Below are 26,798 nucleotides of genomic sequence, written 5' to 3' on the forward strand. Positions count from 1 at the left end.
TTTAATACCTCCTTTACCAATAAATTGTTATGGACAGGTATATTGCATTTTAAAATTGCAAAAATAAGTCTAAAAATAGCCTAATATTACACACAAGAATTAGAAACATCTGCATTTGCAATGTTAAAGTAATTTCTTACCTCCTATGGACATCAAAAACATGCTGAAAAACTGGAAGATGTTTCATGTTTGGACAGTATCAGAAGACCTGAAAGATAAATCATACATAACCTGATTGCACAAACTGCTTTAAGCAACACCTATTTATTGCAACATGGTTTACACCACAAGTTAAAAGAAAATGTGTAATGAGAGCCAAGAGACTGGTAGAGAAAGAATAATATAATTACTGATAAGGCACTGTCTTTCTGTGGGTCATGTGGAAATATTAATAACAGGAGGGTATTTTATGTTTTTAATCATCGGGTATCCCAAGCAGATTACAAAAGAGGAAAGGATAGTTATCACTGTTTTATTGGTGGGGAAGTGCAGATAGAGAAGCAAGATAAATTCAAATGGAAGCAATTGCCCAGAGTGACTTAGCAGTCTAGAGCAGAGTTGGGACTGCAGCCAGCATGTCATGAGACCTTTTCCAGCAGGTTACCCAATTGGTCATGCTTCCTCTCAGTATGTATCCCACAGTACCACACTGCCTGTTATACCCAAATCTGACCTGTTACTGTGAACACACCACAAGTTCTTAGAGCTGGAGGCATTAGAAACAGCTGCAGTTGCCTAGCAGACGAAAGATACGTCCATTGTCTAAAAAGGACAGCAGATTTGCTCCAAATGTGTGGGCTGGGAAGGCTGAATAACAGTGTAGAGAGAGTGAGTCCCACCATTCTTCACTGTATTATCAGGATCTTAGTTTGTCACTACAGGTTCATGAGGTATCAACTCTTTTATGCTCTTAGGAGCGGATGCCCTGCACTGCTCCTTGCTAAAAACCCTTCTTAGCAGTGAGAATCCTAACTGCTACAGAATACTCTAGATACATCAGACTAATGCACAAAAGCAAAGTTAGTTGCACCCAGCCTTCCTTTCCCTTGAAAACTCTGGCAACCCACAAGAGGCAACGCATCGACACCCTGCGGCAGTGCCCAGCACACAGAGCAAACTGGTCTAGTGAAAGGTGTCCCTGCCCAAGGCAGGGGGTTGGAACTGGATGAGTTTTAAAATCCCTTCCAACCCAGGCCATTCTATGATTCTGTGATAGTTGTGCTCACCCAGCCAGGAGGCTGCTTGCCCAGGTTGTGCCTGGGAGTGGTTCCGAGGAGCCTGCTCCAAAGCCATGCCCATATGTTATAAAAAATTAATGTCATACTTGTAGCTAACTGTGCAACCTCCTGTTATATTACCACCTTCCTCAGAAATTAGAATTTTCTTCACTATCAAGGCTCAGAGTTTAAATCAGCAATATAAAAGTGCACTGGTATTTTTGTGTACTTTTTGATTGTGAAAGGATGTGATCACGTGTTGGGTAAGACAGTCAGCTCAATACATGGGCTGAGTTACAACTCTGTGGGGGCAGCAGACCAGATGGGAAGATCCTTTGTACCCAGACCCTCTTAAACTCTTCTGTTCCCTTTCAAAAGCAAACAAAAAAGTCAGACTCTTGTCTAAATGCTCAAAAAGTTAAATAAGTATTTACCCTTTAAATAGGTTCTCTTAAAATGTCTTTTCCGTCACAGTAACCTCTTGATTTGCAACCAACAGTGGATATACCAGTAATGTGTTTGCTAAGTACCTCTGTGCACATTTTTCTTACCAGTCGTCTTTATTACAGTAGTTTCTTTGCATTTCCATAATGGCCAGAGCTCCCACCTGCAGGAGGGAACAAATCGTGGTAAATGCTATTGAATAAGGAGCTGTCAGAAAACTAATAGAACCAGTATCTCCTTTTTGCAGCTTGCTATATATACAGTACTTTAAGGCTATGCTTTAAGATAATCATAGTAATTTGTTAGTTACAATATATCTTTTCCAATACAGTTAGTCAGACCGATTGCTACGTAAGCCTGACCTTGCCCACTGCTTCCCCTGAGACTGTCCGGACCAAAACCATCAAGAACTGCAAAGATCCAGTGTGGAATGAAACATTTTGCTTCAGGATCCAGAGCCAAGTAAAAGTAAGATGCAGAATGCATTTGTTTTCCTTTGTGGGCAGAGATGTCATTCAGTGATGAATATATAGGTCAAAATAAAAATAAATACACGTGAGGGACTACACAGATATGGGTAAGGGAATTTGGAGTAGACTGCAGCAGCAAAATTCAATTTGGTTTTTGGATATGTAAAAAATAACCACAATATTTCACAACCACTCATACAATGTTCTACTACTTTTCATTTTTCTTCTTTTTTTTCCCTTTCTTTTTTAATCATTGCTTTTCAAGAATAAGGATGAAAATTTCAGAGTGGATTGAATAGTTTAAAAGACATATATGAGCTGTGTAGGGGAAGCATCACAGGGCTGTACTTTTTTAATATTCCTTTATAATGACCTGCAATTAAAAAGTTACAAAACAAACAGTTAAAATTTGCAAAAGAAAACTAGCTGAACTTTTATCATGAGGATAAATGTTAAAGCTTTAGAAGATTTACAAGTCCTACTGTGTAGTCCCTCAGAAAGACAGCCTCAGCATCAGGGTCTAGCAGTTCACAAAGATCAGTGGGGTAAGCCAAGTAAACCAAGCTTACTTCATATCTGGGCCAATCCATCTCTGTTTTGCAGCCTGCACTGTTCATTTCCCAGTGCTGGTGGTAGATCAGGACTCTCAAGTGCCAAATCAGCAGGCCAGTCCCCTGTCTCTCTCGAACATCGATAAACTCCTCCAAAAGATTATTCAGAATAGCTCAAAGTGTTGCTACACTCTGGTGAACAATCCCTCTTACCCATGACTGCAGAAATTGCCCATGATACATGTTCTCAGGCTTTCACAGAAGCTGGATGGTATGGTCCTGTTGGGTAGATCTTTCAGCTTTAATATGTCTACTCTTCTGTGCACAGCCGGTGCTTTCCTTACTGACCTAAAAAAATTCCAACTGCTTTCAAAATGCCGATGAGGCACAATTTTGCAGTGCCCTGCAAGTTTATCAGGAAGATGAAAGGCAAGGGAAAAACATTGCAGCATGGGAACAAACACCCACTGATCTGTCACTGTTGCACCAGAGCACCTGCTCATGCTAACAGGTTTTTCAAAACTGCATTACCACACAGAAGTGTTAGAAAAATATCTTGGCCACAGGAAGCTGCTTGAACTAGTCCTTCAGGTAGTAGTATTTGGGAAAACCTTACGTTTACAGTATGTTTGCAGCAGGAGACAAGACATGTGACATTAGCCCTGGTAATTATCAGTGTGGCAACAGCAGCGTGGTGGTAGTGGTGGCTGTGGCTTCAGTGTGTGCTGCACAAGATGTGTCCTGGGCATTTGGGATAGCCAGAGCACTCTGGCACATCTGTCACTGTTGTCTCACTGCTGTCTGGCCTCAGCAGACAGCAGAACCAGAATCTACTTGTCTGGTTATTTTCTCCTTCCCTGTTTTGTGTTTTGTAGAGGTATTCATCTTCCCAAATCACAGTAGCCAGAGCTCAGTAAAACTGTGTATTATATTGTCACTGTGGAAGAGAAAAACCTGTTTGCCTGTGTTGTGCTGGTTCTCGTCAGGAACGGTGGTGTTTACCGAAGGGCATCTGCTTTGATGAATGCCTGACAGTCAGCTAGACAGGGCTTCTGAGGCTTGTGCTGTGTGCATGATGCTCCAGGAGGACAACCCTTCCCAGAGTTGGTGGCACACAGCCTTGCCAGCTGGATCTGCCCAGACACCCCTGGCTGCTTCCCACACAGCATCCCAGTGGTGCAGGTGGGGATTCCCCTTAGCCATCCAGCACGTTATCCATGTCCCTCCTGGCTAGCTGGGAGTCACTGAGGGACTCAAATCAGTTAGTCATTAAGAAAATAAGTCAGTCATTTTAGTCATTTATGGACTGTCTATTGCAACATCACAACTACGAAAACTGATCTGCTCTCCAGTGCAAGCCTGTTTTCTGCTAACTGGAAACTATTGCTTTAAGGCATAACCCCTCCGTCACCATCCATAATCCTTTATAGGCTGTTTAAGGCTGGCCTGTAAACCAAGTTGCTGTGGCTGCTTCTCTCTGCCTCTTGTCAGTATTGTGTGGTGGGCAGGATTGACTCTGTCAGTCACAAATAAAGTTGTTTCTCCAGCTGAGGCACAGTGTGATGCATTTACATATGTGACCTTAAAGGTCAACAGCCTTTCTACCTTCTGACAGTAAACTGTAAACTTAGGGTCACTTGCCATCTCTCACTTGCTGGTTTCTCACAGAATGATAGAAGTCAAAATTGAATACTTGGATTCAGGATTGTCTTCCTCCGGTATATTTGTCTATTCAATCACTTATTTAGATTTAGGTGTGGACATTTCTGTGAGACATTATGAACTTTTAAAGTAACAGACTTCACATGCTCACTCTTTTTTATCCATGTGTTTGTGCGTAAGACCATGAGTCTACCTTTGTGTCTTTAATAAGCATCAAACCTCTTAGCAAGTTTCAATTAAATCTGGTGCACAAATAAGAATCTGAGATAAGCACTCCCTGTAATTTACATGAAAATGAGCTGCTGAATATATTGAGGGAGGCCTGAACTATTGCCCCACTGAGAAACCAGCAGTTAATGTTCATTTGCTCAGTGCTCTGGGAGGCACTTCTCAGCCAGCCCATGTCCAGGTACCAACTAGGCAGAGTTGTTACCCTCTCCTGTCCATCCGAAGAAGCAGATGACCACGGGGGGAGAGAAGGAAGTTCATAAAGTAGGATTTGTGTAATTTAACAAAAACATACCAGTTTCTGTAGATTCCATGGTAATTATCTGCATGTGATCTGTTTAATAATTTACAGAATAAAATTATGCAACTATACAGTAGTTATATGGTACATCCTGAACAAATTTTAATTGCTGCTTATATCCATGGATTTTTTTATTCCACCTATAGCAATAAAGTCCTGACTGCTGGCTGGTTTCCTATAATTCACGGAAAATTGGTGACCTCAATCCAAATTAGAAGCCAAACATGGTTTTCAGTATGGGAGCTCAATATTCAGTGGTTCTACTAGCCTTTGTCATTTATATTACTCTACAGGGCAAATCAGCAACAAACTCAACTCTGTGTTAAGTTCAAAATATCTTTCTTCGTCTCTGTGTGGATGTAAAGGTTGTGCATGATCTCTCTCTTTTCCCCATCCTTTCTCTGTCTTCCCAAACATGCTGAGCACATCATCTTATGCCTCTGTAAGGTCTCAAATTAAGATTCTAATTCTGTGCCTCTGTTTGCAGAATATTCTTGAAATGAAAGTCTATGATGAAAATGCAGTCACTAAAGATGACCTCCTCTTCACTGTTCTCTTTGATATTGCTAAAATCCAGCTTGGAGAAACTGTTCGCTTGATTTTTCAGCTAGATCCAAAGGTGAGGGATAAAACCGCTTCGGCCATAGGAAGGAAATATATTTTTTGATATTACCTTCTAAATTCTTTTAGAGCAATTGTAAGTGGGAGGGTTTATTTCCTATTGGTTGCACTTCATATGTCCTGAAAGTACATTCCAAACCTTACTCAGCAAAGTAGACAAAGTTTGCCTCCCTACCTTGGACATAATCCTGAAGGCTTTTATAAGCTCTTCAAGTCTTTTAAGCAGGTTTTTTCTGACATCAGAGTTCCCTTTCCCCCCCTCTTTCTTGGCTCTGTTGCTCAAATAAGTTTCATTGGAAATACAAAACTTCATCACCTTCATTAAAGTTCCTCTGTTAAAATTTCTATTCCTGGCACGAGCACTTGTGAGTTTGGTCATACTCTGGCACAGATGTATTCACTTAAACTGATACCCTGCCCTGTAATTCTTTTCTATATACCTAAATATAACACAGAGATCTGTACTGAGATGCTAAAATCTGTTGATGGCCAATTGCTCAAACTATCTCATTATTTCAATTTGCCTGAACACATACATGATGACTTCAACACAGGATACTATTGCATTTAGATATGACTATAGATTTGCTGTTTCAATGACTTTTCTTATAGGGTGTGTATGGGCATTCAGCTCGATAGTGATTTCAGAAAGCAGTCTACCTTAACTTGTCTGGTGACTGATCAATGTATTGTCCATGTTATAGGATCAGAAGAATTGAGAATATCCTCTTCTATACAACAGTATCAGTCTTCTGATAACATTACATAGAAAAACCCCAAGGTTTTATACATTGTTAAGCCAACAGTATTACAGGTTTAGGAGTGCCTGCCATTTTATTCTACCTCACCAAATGGAAATGGAAAAGAGCAGTTGGCCTGATGGTTAACACAGGAGGGAGAACACTTCTCAAAATCACTGTAACTCGATTGCTTTCACTCATCTTAGTATACCCTAGAGCTGGAGGAAAATTTGATTTGATTGAAGAACTGTTTCAGAAACCAGAATAATCATTGACAACCAGCTAGTGAGAAAGAAAATTAATTCAGATGCTTATAATAAATTAATCTTTTACAGACACAAGAGACACTAGAGGTTGAGTTTACATCGGAGAGCATGTGAGTAAAATCCATATGGAACCAAAAAACTGTCCTTTGGAAGCAGTCAAACACATGTTAGCATTTAGTATAATATAGTTTAAAATGCTTAGCATCACAGTAACAGCTGGTATTGATCAAGTTAGTTGCACATTGGCTAAAACATATTACAAGTATTGTTTGCCTTTATCATTAAAAAAATAAGGAATACACATTTCAGATGTCTCCCAAAATTAGGAATCAGTGATATGTTTGAGACTATGCTGGACAAGACAAACTTCAGGAATGTATTATTCTTTGGTGTTCATGTAAGGATGTATTTAGATGATATTAGTTCTGATTACATTCTATTTTCTCTTTCAGTCCAGTCCCTCCTGAAAAGCTTGTCACTAATGGTGTATTAGTGGTAATTTTAAACTATTGCTTTTCTATCTTTGTTTTCATGATAGTGATGGGATATGGTGAATCTGGCAGGTGTCCCAACATCTCACTGCAGGCAAGGCTGAAGGGGAGGGAGATGGGGGTCAGACAGGCAGCCATCCTGTTGTGCTGCTCCCTGTGGGAAGATGCATTAGGAAAGAATGTACACAGTCATTTGGGATATCCAGAGACCTGTTCACCACCAGCAGCTGATATCAAGCCTCTTAACAAAGCCTGAAGTGCTCTTTCAGTGACTTACTGCCTCTGTGTTATTCCTTCTGGGGACTTCCTTCGTGACTCCCTCATGGACTTCCTCTTCCATAGGATGATATGGAAGTTGCTTCCTCACCTGCCCCAACTCACTGTTTAAAGGATATAGTTCTTGGCTGTCCAGCTTCACTAAAGCAGGGCTTCAAGGACAGCCCTGTGATTTGGCCACCCAGCAGTTTACCCTTGGGAGGCCTCAGGACACTTCTATTCCCTCTATTGTTATTTCCCCTCTCTTCCCATCCTTGGGATGGGGCTTGGATGAACAAAGCACCACAACAATTTTTTGTTCAGCTGAAACCTGATGCATTTTTAGAGTGCCAAAGTCTTTCTCTTATCAGCCTAACAAACACAAGGTGAACAGTTTTCAGACTCCAGGGACTTGGGTGCCTGAAGACAGGTAGCAGTGAAGTGAATCAGAGATGGCATGTTTTATATACTTAATTGTCTCATTGTTCATCCCTGCTACAGTCTCGTGAAATTTCCTGCTTGGAAGTCCTGGTGGACAATAGATGGACAAAGAAAGAACCTTCAGGTTAGACTTCAAACCAGAAACAAAAAACCTGAAAATTTTTTTTTTTTTTTTTTTTTTTTTTTGTGTGTGTGTGTGTGTATTATTTTTTAATCCAGTAATTTGCCTACTTTGTTCTTACAAGGGAGCATAGGAACTGGATAATTAGGAGTCTATACAGGTTCACAGACTGTCTGTGCTAACTAATTATAAAAACTGGACTTTGAAATTAAAGGGAATGATTAGAGAGACAATGAATCTTATAGGTGCTATAAAATAACCATAGATATATATTTCTATCTCAAGTTACATTTTGTCCAACTGCCTGTATGTCTGAACTTTTAACAGTTACTGCTCTTCTATAAACTCTTTCATGGTTTATGATTTGTTTTTGTTTGTTTGTTTTCCTCTCCTCCTTCTTCTTGCAATGTTCCCTTATTGGATAAATAGTTTGGAGGCTTTTAAGCATTGTTGAAGGGCATGTGTATATAAAAATGACAACTTTGGACTGACCATTTAATGTTCTGTTTCTGGAATCATAAATTTCTCTGTATATTTTTTGTGATTTCTTTTATTTAGAAAAAGATTTCTTGTTCTCAGTGAAGGGATCCTATGAAGAGAGCCAGACACTCTCTCTGGGCTCTTTCTGGCAACCTGCGAAGTCCCTGGACTTTCATTACATCAAGTACAGCCTGTCCAAGCTGTGCATGGCTCTGGCAGAGAAGAAGCCTCATTTCTACTCGGTATGTGATCATTAGCTTGAGTAAGCACAGTAAATTCATGGTTTTCTACACTCAACTGAGGCAAATGGAAAGATGTATTTTTAATTAAGAGCCAACTTCAGCTCTGGAAGAGCACTGTAACACCTAAGACATCTAAATATTAGATATGAACTTGAAAACTGAATGGTGACCTCATATGAAAAAAGTAAGTTGGAGACAGTGCATTTCTTTATGGCATATACATTAAATATTTTTCTACATTATGATTTATTTTTCAGTGTACTTCAGGTGAAGAGAAAAAAGACTGCCATGCATCCCTCACTATTCCTCTGGATTCACTTCCATTCAATGAGAAAGTGGCAGTAGCAAAGGTGATTGATACCCACTTCTTAGAATAAATGTGAAGCTATGGACCAAAGATTAATAGGCATGAGTAAATTGGATCAGTGTGAAGTAGGGGTCTAGGTACATAGCTACAAGTGCCCTTAGATTCCTAACAGAGAGGGTTATGGACCTGTACATTTTCATATGAACCAAGTAGAACCAAAAATCGCAGCCAAATTTTGACGGAGGGATTTCTATGACTAGCTGGGGCACTAATACAGGTCAGAGTAAGTGCAAGTGATGAGGCAGAAGGGAACACACTGGCAGAGCTGGTGTTGGTTTTTACTGCATATTGCTCTTTTAGCTTCAGAATAAAACAATATAAATAAAATGGAGTGGATTTGGAGGAGCTTTAAAAATTAGATGGATTTTCTGATTGTTATGGCTTTGTAATTCAACATGGCTTTTAGAAAAAGGAAAGGGCTTCAGAGGTGAAGATGAAAGAACATAAAATAATGTCCAGTGCTTATATTGTGGTTTTGCTTTTTTTCTAGGATGAGACAATCAATTTACATGTGAAATCAAATGACTGGTGAGAAATTATGCCTTTGGGTTTTGTGGTTGTGGAAAAAAAGATATTGCACAGGTTTTTTGCTTTATTACCCTTTTCTCTAACTAAGGGAGAGAGCATTTAGTCAATTATTATTTTTTACATTCTTACCCCAAGTTTGTTACCCATGTCCAGAAGGTGGACATGCGCCGGGTGAATTTTCCTGTTATGCTACTATATAGAAGTTCAGCTTGGATGGGGAGAATAATGTTTTCTGGCTGCCAAATCTGTAGAGCTATGACTGTAGAAAAATATGTTTATACTTCACTTTCCTTACTTATAAAAATTCCAGAGTATTCATATTTATAAAACCTGGAGGTCCTGAGGCAACAAATTCTAAATATTCCACTGTTTACAGTATCCATACATGAATTGCAGTATTTATGTTAGATACTTCTTGAAAATCAGCGTAAGAATATTTTTGTTGCTTTCTGTAATCTTTTGCTACTTTTTACACTTTCTCAGCCTTTTCTCTACCTTATTTATATTTTCTGTGATATGCTTTTGTTGGGCCACAGTAGCAGCTTTTCTAAGCCTAATAATACAGTCATGACTTGTAAGCATGGGTAAAGACAATTTTTAGTGATCATGCCCACCCTATTCAACTCTGGACTTTGTTTGAGGTCACGAAACTTAGATGTCCGCTTGGAGTTTGATCTGTGTAAGGAGGAGAAAAATTTCCTACAGAAAAGGAAGAAGTTTGTGGCTTCTGCTCTGAAAAAAGTACTTCATTTAGAGCAAGACCTTCAAGATCATGAGGTAGGGGGAGGACCATAGGGACTGTAACATGCTGTGCAGCAAGAATATGTTATGCTTGTAGCCATTCACATATTATTCCTTAACTAGCCCTGGTACATTCACTGCCACACATAAAATGTTGAGAAATGTTTAGATGAAACATGAGGGCCAGGGTACATATTTATCCAGAAAACAGAATGCCATAAATCAGCCTTTTTTGCCTTTTTTTTTCTGTATTTATTTTTCATTTGTGAATTATAGACTTGAATAGTCCTACTCTTTTAGCTGATCATTCAGTCATCAAGGCCCCATAAGGTATTTTATCGGATTTTTGGAGGGAGAAAATCTAACAGTTAAAGTGATGCATAACAGTGGCTCATGAGGTTTCTTATCACAGACTCTCTCCTCTGGTGATCGTCATCTCAGCTGTAGTTCCTCAAACAACACAAAGACACTGAATGTCTGATCCGCTTGTCTGAGTCAGTGTTCGTATTAGTTCAGCCCATGCTGGCACGGGGGTGGTTGGACCTTCAGGGCGGGAATGCAGTCGGTGATCAGGAACTTCAGAAATAAAGAAGTTTTCATTTTGAGAGTGGGTTTTTTCATCTGTGCTTTTCCCTTTGTCCAGGTGGACCAAAGGCATATTAGGCAATATATGACAGCATCGCTTTGGGAACACATAAATGACGCCCCTGCTCAGAAACTGATTGTATTGTTTCTCATTGGCACACTAGTTTTAGTGAAAAAAACCAGTTTCTTAAGTATACAATTTTTTTAGAGGGAAGTGCTTCTAACTACTCATTTCAGATTTTCCAGCGAGAGAATATTTCCTTATGGTCAGATAAACCCAAATCAAAGTACTTTGCTTTGAACTGAAATGTTCGATTTGAATCAGGAAACAGATGAGTATTTCTTTGATGCAATTGCCTGGAAATGTGTGTAGGAAATGTCAATTGGCTCATTTTCTCTCAGGGGGTTTCTTGGAGGAATTTGTCTTCCTATAACACAATTGAGATTTCCATGCAATTAGGCTTCATCACTGCAATTATATGCTCTAGGTACTTTGTAGAAAATGTAATCTGGCCATTGTATTTGACTTACAAGAGAGGATGAGCTCTGCTTCTTTTCAAACTACAGCTCTCATGTGATGATATTTTGGTAAGGAAAATTCAGTCTAATATTCAAATGCCTTGAAACCATAAGTTCTGAGCAGTTTTGATAAGCCAGAATGCAACCATTTAGAATAAAAAATTATTGATTTTAATAAAAATCCTCATAATCAGCTATTTACCTTTTTTTTTTCCTATGAAAAATACCCAGTTTTCATCTTTTTACCGCTGACTTGGGGAAATGGTGAAATGTTGGAATTTCTTGTGGGACTGAAAGGCTACAATTGACTCAGCTCTGATCACATGTGCTGGTAAAAAAGGTGTTGCTTACCACTGCTGTGTTGATGTTTAAACAGATACCTGTTGTAGCAGTCATGACAACAGGAGGTGGCACCCGGGCACTGACATCTCTGCTAGGCAATCTGCTGGGTCTTCAAAAGCTGGGTCTCTTAGATGCTATTTCATACATCACTGGGTCATCTGGTTCAACATGGTAAGGAGATCCTGAACACAGACATCCTTCATCACTTCTATAGCCTGCTGTGTGAGTTATCTATCCTCTTCATTTTGGTGAAGAAGGATGTACTGGTTCAGTCTCAAGCTTTTTTCATTGCTGCATTAGGAGCACATTGGCTGAGCCAGTGTAGACACTTCTTCCAGGGAACAACATTTTCCTTGACATTTTATTTCAGCTCTAGGATCTTTCCTACTGAGTCACTGTGGTGCATATCACAGCCTTATGCACCTTAATAGCAAGGAGGGGCTTTTTGCAAGTCCTCAGATTTCACTAGTGATTTGGGAGAGTCCTCTGACTCAAAAAATCTTTTCAATAATAAACGAGCCCAAAAGATATTTTTAATGAACTTCAGCTGGTTAATTTGATGTGGACCTTAAACCTAAGTCTAAAAAGTGGGAGGGTCTCAAGCATATGACAATGCACTTCCTTTCTTTTCTGCAGGACTTTGTCACATTTGTATCAGAACACTGAGTGGTCACATACGGATCTATCCAGACCGATTGGTGAAGTCCGCAGACATATGACCAAATGCAAGCTAAGCTGCTTTTCCCTGGAAAGCTTGAAATACTATGCCAAGGAGCTAAAGCTGCGGAAGCAAGAGGGTTACCAGATCTCTAGCGTTGATTTCTGGGGGCTGCTGCTGGAAAAAGCATTAAGTGATGGGGTAGTATTTTCCCTAACAGCTACTGAATACTGTTATATAGAACATGAAGCTCCAGGGCAGATGCTAGCCTGAGAGCATGCCAGCATCTTCCAGCAGATGATTTCTGCTGAATAACGAGGGATATTAGAATTGTTAAGGTTGGAAAAGACCTCTGAGTCCAACCATTATCCTGTCACTGTCATGTTCGCTGCTAAACCATGTCCCCGGGTGGGACATCTACATATGTTTTGAACACTTTCACAGATGGTGATTCCACCACTTCCCTGTTCCAGCCTTCCAGTGAAGAAATTTTTCCTAATATCCAGTCTAAACCTCTCTCAGCACAACTTGAGTCCATTTCCTCGTGTCTTAGTACTTGGAAGAAGAAATCAATCTCCAGTTGTCTACAATCTCGTTTCAGGCAGTTGTAGAGAGCGATAAGGTCTCCTCTGAGCCTCCTTTTCTCCAGGCTAAACAACCCCAGCTCCCTCAGCCACTGCCCATAAGACTCTTTATCTAAACCCTTCACCATCTCCATTGCCCGTCTCCGAACATGCTCCAGCACCTCAGTGTCTTTCTTATAGTGAGAGACCTAAAACTGAATGCAGTGCTCGAGGTGCAGCCTCACGAGTGTGGAGTACAGGGAGACAATCACTGTCTAGGTCCTGCTGGCCACACTATTTCTGCTACAGGCCAGGATGCCATTGCCCTTCTTGGCCACGTGGGCACACTGCTGGCTTGTGTTCAGTCAGCTGTCAAACAGCACTCCCAGGTCCTTTTCTGCTGGGCAGCTTTCCAGCCACTCTTCCCCTGGCCTTAAGGGCTGTGTGGGGTTGCTGTGACCCAGTTGCAGGACCTGGCTCTTCACCTTAGTGAACCTCATACCACTGGCCTTGGCCCATTAATCCAGCCTGTCCAGATCCCACTCTAGAGCCTTCCTACTCTCCAGCAGTTCAACACTCCCAATCAACGTAGTGTCATCTGTAAACTTGCTGAGAGCTTTTTCTCCACATTTCTCTTAGTGCATAATTAGCAGCTCAAGGGGTATTTTGTAGGGCAGAAAACCTGTGTCTCTTTCTACAAGTGTGAGTATCTGAGCATCTAAGTGCAGAGTCCTTACTTGATTTCTTTTCCTCTGTTCCTGCTTGTGAGAGCTTAAATATCCATGTGAAGTGAGTGTATTTACGGGGAAGAACAGAAGATCGTTTTTTCAAAAAATGTCCCACAGCTCTACCTGTATTTAAATAAGCTGATGTGGATTGTAAATGTTTATATCATGCCTTGGTTAAAAAATGTTTGGATTCAAAATGAGTATAGAGAATAAGGAAATTAAGAGGGAAACAGATACCCATTTTGCTGCAATCTTGCAAGCCCATAGACCATGACCAAAAGGTCCCTTGATTTTGCCCTTTGTCTCTCATCAATTCACAGAAAAATAACCACAAACTCTCAGATGAGCAACAGGCATTGAATCAGGGTCAAAATCCCCTACCTATCTACATGATCCTCAACATCAAAGAAGACTACAGCCTTTCAGAGTTCAAAGGTGATGGCAAACCTGGGCTCGCTCGGTGTTTAAATGATCTGCATTATCAGTTACTACATGTGCTGCAACCTCTTGTACTGCTGAACCATGACCTTTATAAACAGTTTCTTTTCCTCCTTAAGTTCTTTTTCCATTTCTAAACTTTGTGTCTAGGCTCTGGGAGGAATTCATCTTCTAGGGGGCAGGAGAAATCTTGGGGAGGTGTTTAAAGACAGCCAAGGTACTTATAAACCTTAGCTCCACATGTGGGGTAACAGGGTGACCTCTTTTAGTATAAACTTCACTTATGTTCTTTGTAGAGAGGGTCACTGGAAAGTTCTGAATGAACGAGACTGGGAAAGATTACTGAGTGAGCAGCTGAAACCAGCTGAATTATACCTCTTTACCCCAAGGAAGGCCAGACTGTGGTTGCCCTGATGATGGGGTTTGTCCTGCAGGTGCTTTTTTACCATTTCAGAGCCCTTCCTGCAGGGGAGTAGGGATAGGAATGAGATTTTAAAGTTTGTTTTGTGTCTCTGCAGAATGGGTGGAGTTCACCCCTTATGAGGTCGGGTTCTTAAAATATGGTGCCTTCATCCGTGCAGAGGATTTTGGCAGTGAGTTCTTCATGGGTCGCCTTATGAAGAAGCTCCCAGAATCACGCATCTGTTTCATGAAAGGTGATGTACTCCGTTGCAAAAATTTGAATTGCATAAAAATGTACTTTATATTTAAAATAAGGCAAACCCTGCATATTGCAACCAGTGCCCGGCGTCATGCAGGACTGAAAACAGTTGTACATCGTGTTGTTCTCACCTCTGACTGAGTTCCTTAGACACTGGAGATGAGCTAAAAAATACTTAGAGGAAATTTCAACTCACATTGTTCACTGTTGCTTTTGTCTTGAATAGTGACTTTCATGCCCTGAAGTTTCAGGGCTGCTTGAAAAGGTAAGGCTCGTTTTGAACCAATCAGCAGCAGAGTTCCACAAAAAACCTGTGTATTTCGAAACTGTAATCTTAAAATCAAATTTGGCTATGAATGGCATGATATTATAACAAAAAGCAATGTTGTTACTGAGATTATTATAAAATATGGCAATTTTTAGTAGTTTTCTGAACTGCTACCAATATTTTTTCAAGTTTAATAGTAGTCTAAATCCTTTGCAATTTTGTTACTTATGATATATCGCTGAGTTTTATTATTCTTATTTCAGCAAAGGAGGTAGCATCCAGCAATTTATGAAAAACAGCTTTGCAGCTTTTATGGAATTCTTCTTTTAATTTTGCATAATACTGGAAATTTCTACTACACCCCTTTGTATGTTCGTTCTCTGGGATGAAGTTGTCTGCAGCCAAGTCCACCAATTCTTAAACCCTTAACAACAGATATTTTACATGCAAATAAGCACATCACACAACAGGACAGCAAAGATACTGGCAAGAAATGGTTTACTTATAAAGGGAAAAATCCACACAAACAGCAACACCATGCATATTGGTGTTCATGCATTGCAGTTTCTCAATAACAGTGGGGTAGTGTGTCCATACCTGAGGTGTCTGGGTAGCAACCACACCCAACACATCCAGCCTGGGCAGAGCTCTCTTCTCTTTGCTCTCAGCACCTGAGGCAGGTGACCCCACAGCCACAGGTCTATCTTCATAAAGGATAAGGTAGAGAGTTAAAGCAATGTTGCCATCTAGTGATATCACATGCAATGCCCTCTTGGGTTACAATGAAAAGGTACTATTAGTAATAGCATGATTGTTTAAGGATAAAAGCAAGGTGTCATTTGCGAGGAGAGGAACAACCTTTTATAAGAGCAGCGGCTAGAGCCGGAAAGACTGGATGAGCTTATGGGGATATAAGATCCTCAGGTTTCCAGAAGAATGCCTGGGGTGTATGAAAGCTTGTCTGCTCTTTTTGTCTCTGTCAGCCTACTAAAAGATACTGTCTCTCTCCATAGTACTTACTTCAGCAAATATAGGTACTAAGAATATTCAATACAAGAGGTTAGGGCAACATTGCTATGTAATTATAACCAAGTTCTGGGGACATAACAATATTTGAAAGACATTTAAATGCAGAAACAGTGTCCAAGGGCTGAGGGAGCTGGAAGAGTTATGGAGTGAAAAGACAGCAAGAGAAACCAGAGGAGTTGCCTTCTCACAGCAGGGCTGAACAGAAGCTTCTCAAGCTGCAGAGAGAGGAGGTTGTCTTGACAGAAACTAGCCAGTAACTATGTGCAAATGAACTCTGGTTGCTACCTAAGTGTAGAGCCAGAGAGCCCCAATGTGATTTCTTAATTATGAATTTTTAACATTTCTTAAGTCAGTCCTATTCTTACAAGAACTTCCTATGAAGCAGACCCTTGGCTTCCTGTCCCAATTCATGAGCAAACCAGGTTTAAAAGGAAATTGTTGATCTGTTACTAATTCATGGAATGAAAAATTGTTGTACTGCACAACTCAAATTATTGCATCCTTTGCAATGTATGGCTTTCACAAAACTTTCACTGATGGAGATTTTCAAGGCAAAGCATAGCACTGCCTTTTTCCTCTCAAGGCCTGTGGCACAGTTGTGGAGGAAGAGATACTTTCCAAGATCCAAGAGACTTCTTGAGATTTCTGCACTTCAGAGATATTTTTAGATGTTCTTTTAAGTGGGAGGGAAAAAGTGGAAGAAGGACTATGGGGGTGAGAATAATGAGGAGAGGAAGAGAAGTCTTATTGACAAGACCTCGTGCAAAGAGAAATCTTACAAGGGACACTGAAGATGTCTTGTATTAAAGGACTGTTCTGCAGACAATCCCAAATTGTGCTCTAACCATTTGACTCTTAGCTGTCCAGGAGCAGCTTCCAAACTTAAACTGAGTATCCACCTGTACATGACATAGTTTGTAGACCAGACCCTTATTTTATAGGAAACGATTTGGGTTTGCTCTCTGATGACAGTTGTCTATAGTACGGAAAATGTTGGTTTGTATGTGGCAATGAATTATAGTGGCTAAAGGACTTGCACAGTGTTTAAAACTGTTTAGGTTCCTCTTTGGGGACAGAATACTAGTTGCTAAAAAGAACTTCACACAAGTTTTGGTGATAATTTGAAAACCTTGAGTCTTTCCAACACCCCTTGCAAAGCTGAGAGGTTATTTTTTTTTTAGGGTTATTTCCCATTGAAACGTTTCTGAAGAAGTTTCCCTGTTCTCTACCACTGTACAGGCCTATGGAGCAATGTCTTTTCCTACAATCTCTTGGATGCCTGGCATTCGTCAAATCCTACAGAAAGGCGCTCACTGAGGTGTACCCAACACAGAGTTGTTGATGTTGGTTAGTTAAATTTCTGTTTTATCTCATAAATCTGAAGATTTCATGTTGCCAGTTATATTTAACTAGGTTTCCCCTCTGAATTCTTTCACAGCAACATTATTTCCATTAGTTTCCCTTGGACTGAATTTATGCAAATATGAAACTATTCAAGCTTATAAACAGTCTTTGCCAGGGGCCCTTCAGGGAACTTTCATGTGCTAACAAACATGTCAGTGCTGTGTTCTCTCTTTGCCTCAGCAGATGGTGCTTTTCTTATGTTGTTGTTGAAGACTTAGATAAAGCAATTATGTGGAGCTCCATTCCAATTTTCTTTGATCTTGTTGTAAACCTGTGTTTTCCTTAGAGGTGTTGACTGTCCTTCTTTTGTTCAAATGTGGTTAGTGAGTTTGGTTTACGGGCTTTTCATCACTTTCTCCCATGGAAGTGTTGCAGAATCCCAAGCTCAATAAAAGCCTGTGATAGAAAGTCATTGGCCCCTTTCCCAATCTGATAAGGTGCCATTTAGCACAACCCTTTTTCTATGCTCTTTTCTGGATGTCTAAGTCTCCTGACAGCTTTTTATTTTTCTTTTTTTTCTTTTTTTTTGCAAAGCCAGTTTGTATCAATTTTGAAAGAATTGGGTCCAGATTCTCAGCCTACCCTGAGCTTCACACGGGGAATCAGCCTATGGGTTCTATCAAACAGGAGATCGCTTTTTCCAGCTTGAGCAAGTTTGTTGTCATTTTGACTCTGTTTTTCATGGAATATGCTTTACTGAAGATTGATTTCCTTCTTGTTCCTACTTTGACACTTATTTAATTGTATGTTGCCATGTCTTATTAGGATCTTCTTTTCTCTAGCAAGTATTAGATGCCTTCTGGTATTTTAAGCATTGCAAAGAACTGTATCAAAACAACAATTTGTTCATTTCTCTCCCCTTCAGAAGATGAGCCCTCCTCACCAGATGGGAGCCATGAGTTGGAGACTTACTTAGTGACCCCTGAATGTGGTATTGTGGGCATTATTCGGCGGCTACTGACAGAGCGGGTGATTTTTTCAAAGTTCTACAACTTCCTGAAGGGATTTCAACTACACAATGCATACCTTCAAAGCAAAAACTTCTGTATGTGGAAAGGTAAACACCCCTGAATATTATTTGCTACCTTCTTATATGTTTTTTTTCATCAGTGAAGAGAATGCAGAGAATGAACATTTGAAAACAAATATTTCAAGATAACTATTTAAATTTCATCCAGACAAATCAGCTTTCGGAATTCCCTTGATTCCATGGAAAAGTAATTACTGCTCTTCAGAGTGAACAAAGAGCAACATGAGAATTGAAAGAGCTGTGTCTTTTTACCTTGAACAGGTCTCTCTTTTCTGTGTCAAGTCTGAGCTTCTGTAGTGTGCCAGGATCTTGGAAAGAAAATGTAATGGAGAGTAAAGAGTAATTTTTTTCTCCCTTAATAGTCAAAACCCAGATATATTGCTTCTTCAGTGATTCACTCATTGTAAAAAAATATTTCCTTTTAGATACTGTACTAGAACACTTCCCCAGCCAGCTGACACAAACAGCAGAATTCATGTGCCTGGCAGACACAGCAGGATACATCGATATTAGCTATCCACCACTCATGAGGCCGGAGAGGAAAGTGGATGTTGTCCTGCACTTAAACTATTCTTCTGGATCACAGACACTGGTGCGATGACCACTCTATTTTCTTTGATAATGACTGCTGCCTTTTAGTCCTCTTAGCCCTCCTTAAGTCCTGACGATACAGAATAATTTATGTAGAATAAACTGATGGGAGAGAAGGATTCTTGGGCTGCAGATTCCATTGTGCAGATGCCTAGGTCTCTCAAGTGGTGCTGGTAAAACGTGGCAAATCTCCCAAAGACAACATTAGTAGTATAAATTTTTCTAAATATTTCATTTTAATTAACCCTCTAACAGCTAAATGCTATCTCCTAGACATGTGTGCTCCTTTGATCTTGATATGGCTGTCAAGACAACACTTCACATGGAGTGCTTATCTGGTACTGTGACCATCATTGATGAACTCGTTTTGGTTGTCTTACGATATCCATCTAAAGTTACCCACATGCAGTATAATTAGAAGTAATTTGTCCAGTTGTCCTTAGAACAGTAACTGATTTTTTTGTTGTTGTTTCAAATTGTGGAAAAGAATTGTCCTTTGACAGCATATCTGCTTTTTCAAATACCAACTAATAATCTGGTATATAATTTCTGTTACTAGATATGGATAAGACAAAAGTTCTTGAAGATAAAATTTTCATACGTGCCAACCAGACTCAGAAAAAAAGAAATCCTCTTTTCAAAAATTACTGCAAGATTGACATTTCAGTTTAGATGGTGTTTGCTCCCAGATCACTCTTTCCTTACATCACTTTTCAGAAACATCCTAAGGCATCTAAAACAGTTAGAGGCTTTTAAATATTTCATACTGAGTCAAAAAAGTGTTTGTACTTTTCTGAATCTACGTTTAAAAACTGTACTATTTCAGATTCCTGTCCATTCTTCTCATTTCAGGATTTTCTCCAGGAGAGGTGTGTTTCTGTGTCCTAAGCTTGTAGGCCATCCTTCTTACAGCCTTGAACATCTTACCTGTCTTGTAGGTTAAGGCTGTTGAGGAGGGTGAGGTAGAACAACCATCAGGAGTGCAAGTTGGAGGCTGAGCCCTGAACTGTTGTTCTGTTAATAACTAGTACTTAATATCTCATGTAAGAGACAAGGACAGAAGAAATATTGACAGCAAACCCTGCTTCCATATCTGTATGAAGGTCTTTTGATGGATGCATTGTGCATTAGGAAAAGTGGTGGGGTGTGACAAAATTTCTGACTTTTTCTTTTTTTTGTCTGAATTCAGCCTTTGGAAGAAGCCTCCAAGTACTTCCAAAAACAGGGAATCCCATTTCCCAAAATCCACATGAGTGAAGAAGAAAAGAAAAATCTAAAGGAGTGCTACATCTTTGAAGACACAGAGACCCCAGAGGCACCGACAGTGGTGTTTTTCCCACTGGTGAATGACTCCTTCAGAAAATACAAAGAGCCAGGTAAGCAATGGGACAGAGATGGTCCTCCCACCACCTGCCTGCTCGTTGCCTATGTTGGGATGGGAGACGTGGTCTAGTGTAGTCTCCTTCCTCCCCTGCTGTGCTTCCCATGTGAGAGAAATGCAATTGTCAAGGTAGTGAGGAGCAGCTTGTGCCCCACCTAGAAAGTGGGAGGTGGGACCAAATCTCTACCCCATTGACAACCTTTCTTTATTTGTCAGGTGTGGAGCGCAGCCCTGCTGAGATGGCGCAGGGCAACGTGGATGTTTCCACCATTTTTTCCCCGTACTGCTTAAACAGCTTTACCTACAAAGGGGAGGATTTTGACAAGCTGATAGAACTGACCAGCTACAACATTCGGAACAACGAACACCTGATCCTTCAGGCTTTGAATTCAGCCATAGAGCAGAAACGACAGCGCAAAAAATAAACACTCTCCTGAGTTTCACAAAAATATCCGAATGATTTTTTTTTTCTTCCTGCAAAAGAATCAAGACCTGCCTGTGAATGAGCACAATAAACTTTGGAAACTACAGACTTGTCTCAGCCTGTGGTTTCTCTCTACCACATGGCAATCCTAGATAAACCAATCAAACAAAATAATGATTAGGCTTGTGCTTTACTTATGTTGGCTTTCACTGCTGGTGAACTTTTTTTTTTTCATGCAGTATATGCATGTAAGTTAAAGATTAGGAAATATGGGGTTAATTAGCAAGTTTTTTAAATGCAATAATCTGGGACAGCAGTACAAATTCTTTCAAAATTCAGTACATTACCAGAAGTTATATGTGAAGACAAATTAGCTAAATTAGCTAAAATTAGCTACTTATATATTTAATTTATTATGAATCTAGTGCAACAGAAAAATACAAAATAAATTTAGACAATTTCAAAGAACATGAAAACTATATTTTCCATAGTGTCAGTAAGAAATTTTGTTAGAAATAATGTGCCAAGATAAACATAAAAGATAATCTGAGGTGTCACATGGAAAATACACATTTTCTATACTTCTGAATGTAAAAGATTTATTACACCAGCAGTATTTAGTTTTTGAAAATCTCTTGGAAATTCAAACCATACTGTGAGTCAGGATCAGCTCTTCTAGTGCAGGTGCAAGAGCTTAATCCATGGTTCTGCTTTTCACTGAATTGTCATGGTATTTAGAGGATCCAGCCCAGTATCCATGTCCCATTAATTTCAATAGTTTATGTAGTATTTCTTGTTATTATGGGATGTGAGAACTAAAACACCAAAAAGTGAGAGACAGATTTTGTGGTCAGAAGGCAAGCTAAGTTCTTCACACTGATATCCATGGGTAATTCATGGGTAATGACATTGTCAATCCCAGAATGTCTACAAGCAACACAGGATCTATGCAACTACTGTGAATAGCACAAGGTAATTTTTTGGAACTGCTTATTTTTGAGATGAAAACCGAAATAATTGTTTGCTTTATGAAGGATTTTAGTAAGAAAAATACTATATAAACCTGTTAAATTACAACAAAGATACTAATCTAAAAAAAAGATTTAATGCTTCAGTCAGCCCTTAATTACTTCAAATTTAAATGAAATGCAGCAACTTGTCTGTGCTGAAGTAACACGTAATGGCAAACACAGAGCTATGAATATCTTGTATTTTAACCAAAACAGAAAGTAAATTTTTAATTTGAAAAGGCTGAAAATTTCTCTTCCTTCTTGCTATCCTAATCTGTCTCTCTCCCTTCAAGCATTCCTTTATGCCATGTCTTCCTCTAGCCTTTGTTGACTTTAGTCTCCCATGCTCACCTCTGATGAACTCAGACCCTTGGGTGTGCTGTGTCCTTAACCCAGCTGATTTTCCAGGCCCTTACACCTTTGTCCAATTTGCAGCCTTGCTTCAAACCTCTCATGTGCTGAAATGGCTGTTTACTTCCTGGTGCTCATCAAGGGCTCCCCTCTTTGTGATCTCTGTTGCTGAGTCATCTGGTGCCTCTGGGCATTGCCTCTCCTCTGTCCCAGCTCTAACTCCCTCCCAGGCTTCCCTGATTATCATTATGACAAACCCATTTGGTGTGACACATGCATTTGCTACTTCTCCCAGCACCCCATCTTGTAGCTGAGGTTTCAGGCATCCTAAAGATCTGCAAATGAAGTTCCTACCCTGGACATCCAAGTCCTTTGATGACACCAAATTTCAAGAATCCTGCCTCTCTCTTCCCATCTCTGCCTTTAACTGTATCCTTTTGCTTCCCTTGATGTCTTCTTCTGTTAAACCGGCAACAGCTAGTTTAACAGAGGCAGGTCCCATTTATTCCCAGTGGATCGCTGCTGCACCTGCCAGTGGCTGAGTGTGTCCCACCTCCCAGCAGTTTGACCAGACCCACATGATAGCTCCTAGTGATGCTCTCAGTGTGGGAAAAGCTCTTAGACCATAACTGGATCTTCTTGTCAATTCTCCCCCTGCAATCCTGAAACATCCATGCCTTTCTTCTTTCAGATAAACCCACAGTCCCCTGAGTTGCAAGCAAAGCCCTTGCTTGTTACCCTGAAAATACCTACATGCCCTGCATTGCTACAGACCCTTAAAAAGGTCTGGCTAAAGCCTGCATCCAGACAAGCTTTTCATAGGGCACCGGCTGCCTTCACCCAGAGATATGTAGCAATCCCTTGAGCAGAGGGGAAAAACACCAGCCCCATCATGTCATCTGCAGTTGTTTTCTTCTTCTCTGAGATGTAGAAGTGTCTCCAGGTGATTGCTCCTTAGTAGTGGCCTGTTCTGACTACTGTCCATCAGCACTCCCGGTCAATGTTTAGTAGAGGTGCTTTGTTTGTGACTTAAGGGGTTGGTTAATTTGGTAGGCTCAACTTGCTTTTTATCATTGCCTTTATTAATTAATTGCACAGAATGCTTGGAGAAGATCCTTGTAATCCGTTCTTTCAGGCCAGCATGGAGGTTTTGTGTGGCTTTGTCTGCTGGCATTTTTCATTCTGGTTCAGCTGTTAATGGGGTATGCTTCCTGTGCTCTGCCTCTGGGCTGTACTGAGGCATTGAAAGAATGTAGGTAACAGCTGTAAATGTGGGCATTTAAAAGCCCTTTTTGGCTTTGCAGTTTGGGAGTGTCCCCTTTTACAGGAAAAAGGAGTGTCTTCATGGAATTATCCCTTCAAGAGAGGAAATACAATTGTGGGGAGAGAAGCACTGCAAAAATCTAAGACCATGCTGTATCATGGTGTTAGTATCAGCAGGAGTTTACATGATTTTTCCTCAATGTTTTAGAAGATAAAACTCTTGGCAGATGTGGTAATAGGAACTACAAACACTAACATGCTGACCTCCTTACTTGTAATTAATATGTTTTGCATCTTTTCTGTGTCTGGCTTTTCCTTCTTACCTATTCATTATCTACAAGTAAGTGAAGGGATTAGCATGCAATTGCACCTTTGCCCCAGCCCTTCCGATTATCACTAAGGTGCATGAAGAACTGGGCAGCTTGGTGGGGTGACTCAGACCACAGGAACCTAAGGAAAGCAGCGGTGGGATTCTTTAACCCCTCACAAGGCATGTGAGAATTTGGACAGTCCTATTGGGTGAGTGCCACTTAGGAAGCAGAAGCTAATGGGATAGTTGGCAGCAGCATTTTACACTGTTCTGTAACACAAAAAGTGATCACACAAGATTATTGCAAACATTCTAAGTGAAGTGAGCTATTCATTTATGTGACTACAGGTTGCACCACATGAGTAATGGGAAATATGTTTGCCACAGCAGATAAAGAACGTGGGTGGTAGAGACGTACTCCCTTTTGAGAAACCCTGTGCCAAAACCTGCTCACATGTACAGCTTTGCTGTGTGTGTACAATATCGCACTGTCTTACTAGAGTGGTAATGCTGCAGAGGAGGCCGTCAGGCTCTCATTTCCTCATGGAGGAATACCATACCTCATACATACCATACCTGGCCATGGTATGCTGGTCAGCAGTTAGCAGTGGGTGAGAGCTGTGTGTCCCTCATGCCATTCAAATTTTGTACCTCTGAGTTCCTCCTGAAGGTCTGTCCCTTGTAGGGTTCCAGCTGAAGCCCAGCACACCTGCAGCGTTCATAAAGCACTTCTCCCACACCTCCACCTGATGATATCAAAACTCTAGAATATCCTGTCATGTCTTCAGTTGCTTCCTCCCAGGGCTCTGAGGTCTCCTTGATATTCCCTTCAACACCCTATTGCTTATCTCTTTTTCTCTGTGCAGTTGGATATCTCATCCAGATGTCCCAGGTGTGTCCCCTAATTCTTGTAATATTCATGCTTATTCCAAATATGACCAAACCTCCATCATTCAAAATTGAAGCTTCTGGAGGTACAATTACAGTATGGAGGAGACATGTGAGACAAAGGGGAAAGATTAAGAAAACAGAAGGTATAAAAAGCAAGGAGGGAGAAAGGAGAGAAAGGAATCAAACTATAATACTCAAGAAAATGTGAAAAATTGAATTACAGCTATGTGGAATTGAGATGGACAAAGGAAGGAAATACATATTTTGGAAATCCAAGAAGTCAATGGTAAAGAAAGGGTGGCAAGGAATAGAAAGAAGAAAAGAAAGAGGAAATCAGGAAAAAAAGGTGGTGAAGACAAACATTTAAAATGGAGATAATGATATATCCCTCCTCTAGTTTCTTCAAAGCAATCGTGATAGACTGGTCCTTTAAAAAGAATAGCAACCAAAAGTCTCTAATCCAGAAAACGTCATGACATTAAATCTCACTGCTAGAGTTCTGATAATTTGGTTTTACAGACACCTGATATGCATACTGTGAGTGCTTCCTAGCTCCCAGCTCTCTCTTCTTTTTTTCTGCCTTTAAACACTGGGAAAAGATAGTCTTTGTCCTCTAGGAGACTGACTTTTCCTGCTGACTGCTGCTTATTGCACCCTTCTCTCCCTCAGCTAATAATCTGTAAATTAGTTTGCTCCCCTTCTATTTCCTTTCTTCTGCTGAGGCAGTGGAGTATCCTTGAGACTGATAACTATCAGCTAAGGAGCTGCAAGTTTCTACATAAATTAGTGTGCACTTCCAAATCTTGAGCAATTGACAGTTGTTTCATTAATTTTGCAATTTCTGCTATTCAGCTGGATGACACCCAGTCTTAAAAGAAAGTCATGCTCCAAATTCCTCCTTAAGCTGCACTTCTTTTGGCTTAGTATCTATCAAACCAAATATGATGTAATTTGGTTTTGAGATTTAAATATATGACGTAATTTGGTTTTGAGATTTAACAGGTGATACCTTAGAATTTGTTAAAGATTAAATCCTTTGGTTCCACGTACAGATGAGTATTCAGAAAATCCTTCATAGTCTTGGTCACTCCTAATCTCTAGTCCATGCTCTCTGCAGATGTGGTACCTGATGGCCTGTAACCCACCGTGGGAGGAAGCACTGTACTGGTTATATTGCTGGTTTCCATCTCATGAGGATATGATAAACTTGCATGTAAGCCTGTAGAAATGTAGAGAATGAACAGTGATTTTAAAAACTTTGGAAAGTGCTCTTCTAGTTTACTGTAGTCCTGGGAAACTTTCTCCAAGTATAGAAAAACATCCCACGGTGAGGGAACTCCAGGCACAGAGGACTTTCTCACTGTACAGGTAACCATTGAGGACTGTAGATATGCAACATGCATAAAGACTGAGAGAGATAAAATGCAGCATAAATTTACACTTCAATTAGGCAACTCTAAGACAGGTATGGGAAGTTCTGGGCTTTATTCAGTGTATCAGTAACTGTAGCATGAAAGAAATATAAAGACTATTTAACTGTGAGTGCAATGATGTACAAAGTCATTAATGATGTTAGTATTTCTACTGGCAAAGTAATAACTCTCAGTATCGGATTCTTGCTCTAGTTATATGCTACATGTATACAAATGCTGATGCCTCTGAATAATGGATATAAAGTGCCATACTTTTCTCAATATGATCATCATGTCTTAACTAGAATATATTCTAGTACTTTTAAACTTGCTTTAAAATAATTTGCCAGAAGATTCTGTCTTACTTGTTACAGGGCTAAGATAACAAACAACCCTGTCTCCTGTGAAGTTTTTCTCCTGCTCCACAAATCCTTCCTTCACTAAATGCTAAACTGATGGCCTAAGACAGCACTCCTCCAGCAGGAAGAGTATGTAGCCAAACCAGAATGCCCATCTAACTCTGCTCTCCAGTGCTGTTTTTTGTATAGAAATATCTAGATGTCAGAGAATAGTGAGATGATAATAGCCAGTCTTGGTTGTTTCCACTTTGTCAGAATAACTCCAGGCTCATTTTGCCTGGCCTGTTTGAAGGCTAGGCTAGTGTATACTATTGCAAGGCATTTAGGGGACCTAGCTATCAGCAGTTTCAAACTAGTCCAAGACTGTGACAAGAGAAATCGCAAAGTTACATTTGAACATGTTGAAAAACATGTT

At 40.1% G+C, this 26,798-nt stretch overlaps 1 protein-coding gene across 1 annotated transcript in view; it reads left to right on the plus strand.

Annotated features, from left to right (window-relative positions):
- LOC114056469 overlaps positions 1 to 20,788 on the plus strand; it is a 63,281-nt gene extending 42,493 nt beyond the window's left edge. The window contains exons 24-42 of the mRNA XM_027881678.1: positions 1,866 to 1,933; positions 1,968 to 2,129; positions 5,361 to 5,492; positions 6,570 to 6,610; positions 6,953 to 6,995; positions 7,748 to 7,811; positions 8,367 to 8,532; positions 8,793 to 8,880; positions 9,388 to 9,426; positions 10,047 to 10,202; positions 11,647 to 11,783; positions 12,249 to 12,471; positions 13,882 to 13,996; positions 14,518 to 14,655; positions 17,197 to 17,304; positions 18,227 to 18,418; positions 18,817 to 18,983; positions 20,172 to 20,358; positions 20,580 to 20,788. Of these exons, the coding sequence (XP_027737479.1) occupies positions 1,866 to 1,933; positions 1,968 to 2,129; positions 5,361 to 5,492; positions 6,570 to 6,610; positions 6,953 to 6,995; positions 7,748 to 7,811; positions 8,367 to 8,532; positions 8,793 to 8,880; positions 9,388 to 9,426; positions 10,047 to 10,202; positions 11,647 to 11,783; positions 12,249 to 12,471; positions 13,882 to 13,996; positions 14,518 to 14,655; positions 17,197 to 17,304; positions 18,227 to 18,418; positions 18,817 to 18,983; positions 20,172 to 20,358; positions 20,580 to 20,788 (2,435 nt within the window). The remainder of the gene's footprint in view (positions 1 to 1,865; positions 1,934 to 1,967; positions 2,130 to 5,360; positions 5,493 to 6,569; positions 6,611 to 6,952; positions 6,996 to 7,747; positions 7,812 to 8,366; positions 8,533 to 8,792; positions 8,881 to 9,387; positions 9,427 to 10,046; positions 10,203 to 11,646; positions 11,784 to 12,248; positions 12,472 to 13,881; positions 13,997 to 14,517; positions 14,656 to 17,196; positions 17,305 to 18,226; positions 18,419 to 18,816; positions 18,984 to 20,171; positions 20,359 to 20,579) is intronic.
- The last annotated feature ends 6,010 nt before the right edge of the window (positions 20,789 to 26,798 follow it).

The sequence above is a fragment of the Empidonax traillii genome, unplaced genomic scaffold (assembly GCF_003031625.1).
Source record: "Empidonax traillii isolate 1590-97213 ecotype Southwest subspecies unplaced genomic scaffold, ASM303162v1 scaffold93:size1158651, whole genome shotgun sequence".
In the NCBI taxonomy this organism is placed as follows: Eukaryota; Metazoa; Chordata; class Aves; order Passeriformes; family Tyrannidae; genus Empidonax; species Empidonax traillii.